This window comes from Austrofundulus limnaeus, unplaced genomic scaffold (genome assembly GCF_001266775.1).
Source record: "Austrofundulus limnaeus strain Quisiro unplaced genomic scaffold, Austrofundulus_limnaeus-1.0 Scaffold41, whole genome shotgun sequence".
Classification (NCBI taxonomy): Eukaryota; Metazoa; Chordata; class Actinopteri; order Cyprinodontiformes; family Rivulidae; genus Austrofundulus; species Austrofundulus limnaeus.
Genome location: NW_013952443.1, coordinates 981,613 through 986,482, shown reverse-complemented (window position 1 = coordinate 986,482; position 4,870 = coordinate 981,613). Strand labels below are relative to the sequence as shown.

The 4,870-nt window shown below is 39.0% G+C and overlaps 1 protein-coding gene across 1 annotated transcript in view; it reads left to right on the top strand.

Moving 5' to 3' along the window:
• The window catches only part of abca7 (ATP-binding cassette, sub-family A (ABC1), member 7), a gene marked incomplete in the record, with an annotated part of 46,053 nt that extends 41,204 nt beyond the window's left edge, over positions 1-4,849 (top strand). The window contains 4 exon segments of the mRNA XM_014007289.1: positions 1,010-1,113; positions 1,268-1,360; positions 1,433-1,682; positions 3,207-4,849. Coding sequence (XP_013862743.1) covers positions 1,010-1,113; positions 1,268-1,360; positions 1,433-1,682; positions 3,207-3,644 — 885 coding nt within the window.
• Positions 4,850-4,870: the final 21 nt, after the last annotated feature.

Genomic DNA, 4,870 nt, shown 5'->3' with positions numbered 1-4,870 from the left:
CAGCCTCTTTTTTTCCGGTCTTCCCGGTCTACCAAGGACCCGGCCCGCCGAGACCGGGGAGTCTGGGTCCTCCGGAGGACCCGGCCTGTCGTTTTGGACACAGCCTATGCATCTGCAGAAAGCACCAAAACTAAGAGGAAACTACGTCTTTGTTGAAAAGATTTGGGCTCATTTTGGTTTGTACCCAATGAGTCCAAGTTTAAAACGAGCTTAGTGAAGGTATAAAAAGCTTATGCTTCTACCTACACTTCTGTTTTTCGGTTGAGTGGATTTCAAAGATTGTGTGTTATTTATTTTCTGTGTTAATTCTGTTTTGTTTTTAGTGTTCTGTTTTTTTTTTGGTTTTTTTTGTCTTGTAAACAGTAAGGTTAAAATGACGAAATAGATAAAATAAAAGTTAAAAATAAAAGCAAGGTTTGCAAAATGAGAATGAAGCATTTAGGGAACATGACAAATGAGTTCATATTATCAGCTCTGAATGAAAAAAAGATTTTAAAACAAATTGCGGCCTCAAAAATCAGAATAAAATCAAATTGTGAGATAGTAAAAGATTCCCACCCCTATTAATTAGTTTCCTGTGGTGTATTGTCTTCTGCTAAAAGCAAAGGTGCAATAATAAAGTCTTTTTCGCTAATGTTAGAAAAAGCAAAAAAGTAATTCTCTTTATTTGCCCTTACTAACTAATGGCACGAGATCTCACAATATTATTTATTCAGTTTATTTATTTCATTTATAAAACAAAACCATCTACAGTATATGCAGTAAAATAAAAAATAAAAACAAAAAAGCAAATGATGCCATGAATGAAAATATTATATAATATTACATGAAATCATTTGTAAAGTTATTTACAAGGTTTGTCAGAAGTGGCTAAGACTCCGCCCCTTTTCACCACAAGATGATTCAAGTTTCAAACTGCCTTGAAAAGCTGCAGGAATGCTTGGTCTTTAATTCATTTAATGTTTTTTTTAATTTCATTTAATGGTTTTCTTTTTTTATGCATCATCAGGATGAGCCCACCACTGGGATGGACCCAAAAGCCAAAAGATTTTTGTGGAACTGCATCCTCAGTGTCATAAAAGAGGGCCGAGCGGTTGTGCTCACCTCCCACAGGTAAGACAGGTGAACACCAACACAAGGTTCACAATAGAGAGGCGGGACTCTGGTCCATCGGTGGAGCACCTACAACCACACAAACATAAATATTTACAGTTAAATGCTTCTTTAGAGGGATGTTAATGTTTGCTTTTCATGTGTGTGTGGTCAGTATGGAGGAGTGTGAGGCCCTCTGCACCAGGATGGCCATCATGGTCAACGGCAGGTTTCAGTGTCTTGGATCTGTGCAACACYTGAAGAACAGGTAACCATGAAACAACCAGCTTTCACTCAATAAGAGCGTGACATTTTAAGAAGGCACGAGTTGTGTTTTCAGGTTTGGCGATGGCTACACCATCGTCCTCCGTTTAACGGACAACAGATGTGTCCCGGACTCCTGTCCCGTCCACGACTACATGAGGACGTCTTTTCCCAGCATCGAGCTGAAGGAGCGGCACCAGAGCGTCCTGCAGTACCAGCTGGCTTCGCACAGCTGCTCGCTGGCTCGCGTCTTCGATGCGCTGGCCAACAACTACGAGGAGCTTGGCATCATCGACTTCTCCGTCTCACAGACCACACTGGACCAGGTGAGGAGGAGGATGCACCAGGGACACACAGTGGTGAAAAAAAGTATTTAGTTAGTATTTAACTTGCACCAGTTGTGCAAGTTCTCCCACTTAAAAGGATGAGAGAGGCCTGTAACTGACATCGTAGTTAGACTTCAACTATAAGAGACAAAATGAGAAAACGTATCTAGAAAATCACATTGTCTGATTTTTTTGAAGAATTTATTTGCAAATTATGGTGGAAAATAAGTATTTGGTCACCTACAAACGAGCAAGATTTCTGGCTCTCATAGATCTGTAACTTCTTCTTTAAGAGGCTCCTCTGTCCTCCCCTCATTTACCTGTCTCTCATAGTTGGTGGCTGACTAAATATTTTTCCCCACTATAAAATGTTTAAAGCTCTCACACAGGTTTACTAGTAAATTTTTTAACAATGGGTAATTTAATGATAATTTAACCAGAGTTCTGCAGCCTGAACACGTCACATATCTCTAGGATTCACTACATTAAGCAAATATATCACTTGGATGTGACTGTTAGTGACTAGTGTCGATTCAAAAGGAGAGGAAATTGCAATAAAATAGGTGAATAGTTACAGTCTCCTTTCATTCTGAGTATTTGCAACCAAATAACCAGCAGGCTGTGCAGATGCAGGGCCAATTTTTAAAAAATTGTAGGAGTGCAACAATACAGAAAATTAAAGATTTGGTTTGGTTCGATACTTTAGTTTCGGTTTGATATTTTTTTAATACAAATAAAGAGAAATGTCCACGCCCTTCTTAACTGATATATTGTTGAAATTAATCAAGAACATTTGTTTAATCTCAAAAGTACAGTTTTTTAAATTAAAAGTTGCTGAAACAGCAAGTTTCTCAGTGGATCTGCGCTCGACGATGCAGCCTAGATGGAGTAGTCGAACTCAGATCCACTGATCCTTTAACACAGAGCATCTTCAGAAGACAAGTTGATAAAATAAATTTAATAAATCTGTATTGTTCGAAACACACTGTGTATTGAACGGTTTGATGCAGATGCATGTATTCTTGCACCCCTACTGTTTACGTCACTTTGTTGCCGACCTCCACTCACATCTACTGCACGTGCCTGTTTTTCAACACCTGCACTGAGAGTCTGTGGCTCAATCAGATATTCCCTTCCAAATTTTGTTTGCAGTTTAATTCAGCATAATGATATATTGACTTTAAAGCACCTCAAACTCGTCTGGAACCCATCTCACTTTTGGTGCAACCTGTTTCCAGGGTGCTAGTGTACAGGAGGTGCTGATAGAAAACATCCAAGACCAGGTCCGGGTCTAAAAACCACACTGATGATAAACAATAGTTATAGTTAACTAGTAAATAATAAATGTGAGGGCTGCAGCCCACGTGGTTATAAAGCAATCAGTTGCAGGTGTGATGTGAGCAAAGATGGGCAACAAAATAATGTGCACGATCTACACTACAGTTCTTCAAAACAAGCTAATCCAACTGATACATTTGTGTTGACAAATAAATACATTTTCACACGGCTGCTTCATTTCTGCAGGTATTTATCGGCTTCGCAAAGGAGCAGACGGATGACGACTGCCTCACAGATGTGGTCATCAGCAACGGTGCAGCCCAGCTCAACTTCATGCCCCAAATTAACCCCCCCACCGTGCAGCCACAAGCACCGACCGCGCCTCCTCAGCCGAAGAAATCGCCGCCGCTTCCCGCTAAATCGCTCAACGCCAATCAGAAGGCAGCTAAGCAGAAGAAGACCAAAGCCCGCAAGCTCGAGTCCGAGGGTGATGCGAGCAGCAGCGTGCCTATGAGCAGATTCCCTCAGACCCAGGAGAAGACCCAGGAGTCCAGCAGCAGCACCAGTGGAGTTCAGAGGAAGTCCAGCAAACGCCGAGGCTCCAAGGACAAAAAGGAGAGCTCCAACAAAGATCCCTCTGCGCTCTTTATAGTCGGCACCGCCTCTCAGGACAGCTGGCTGTGAGGTGCACCTCAAAACGGACCAAAGATACAAAGAAGCTATTTATTCTCTATTTAAAAGCTGCTGTGTTCGCAACAGTATGACATGACCAAACTATTAAAAAGAGACTTGAGTTTTATTTTTTAAAAAAGAAACAAATTCTTCCTCATGACGGCTGCTCGTGCCTTGTTCACCTCATCACACATCTGTAGCTTTCTACTCTTAATGCAGGAACATATACTGTATATATGTGGTTCCAAATCCATGGATTATTAATCCTAAAAGATTACTATGCAGAGCTCAGTGTAAAAAGAACGAGTTATGTTTCTCAGGACTTCATCAGTTGGCTTCTTAAAGTTTTATTTTTCTCCAGACAGCACTTTATTAAAAAAGAAACTGTTACCTTCTCCTGTTTTTATATAAATATGAGCATTTTAAAGGCTGTTACGGGACAACTCACTGGTTCGCTTATCTTTTTAACATCCTTTTGTTTTTTAAATCCAATATTTATTTTATCTTGTATTGTTACTTTTAAGAAAAAAATACTGTGGGGTGTGTGGATAGCATCACAGTTATAGACGTCAAGAGTTGGCTCGATTCTTTCTTTTTTGTTTGTGCGGTTATTTATCAGTTTCTCTGTAGGTCACATTATTTTGAACCAAAATCAATCAATCTTGTCCGGACAAACCTCCAGAAGTTCAGCTGCATCATTATAATGCATCAAACCTTCCAAATACAATCAAAGAATTAATTCTGATCCATTGAAAACCATTAAAAATGTATGGCCTTTGAAGATATATTTTTTATAAACTACTTTTTTGTTTCTGTGAACTAAGTGACAGATCTGCTGAATGTTTAAAACAAGCTGCTACTGCACTGAAATGCACCATTATAGTTTCAAAAATTGTTTGCCGTAAAAACTGAAGTAATGGCATGCCATTTCTGTCTGTAAAGGAACCTAAAGATTTAATCTGAGTTCCTGTCATTTACATAAAATGTCATCTCCAGACAGGTGTGCTAAAATGATACAAAACCAAACGTTTAGGCTAAGTGATATAAAGCTGGATCTTTTATTTTGGAAAAAATAGTGCACTACTAAATGTACACTATTGTTTGATATATGTATACTGAAAAATTAGTATTTGTTGTGAATGTTTCTTTTTCTGAAAGAAAATAATACCCCTGTTTTCTTTACCTCACATTTAATCAGTAAATTCACTTTTCATTAAGGCTTTTTGTTATTATTATTA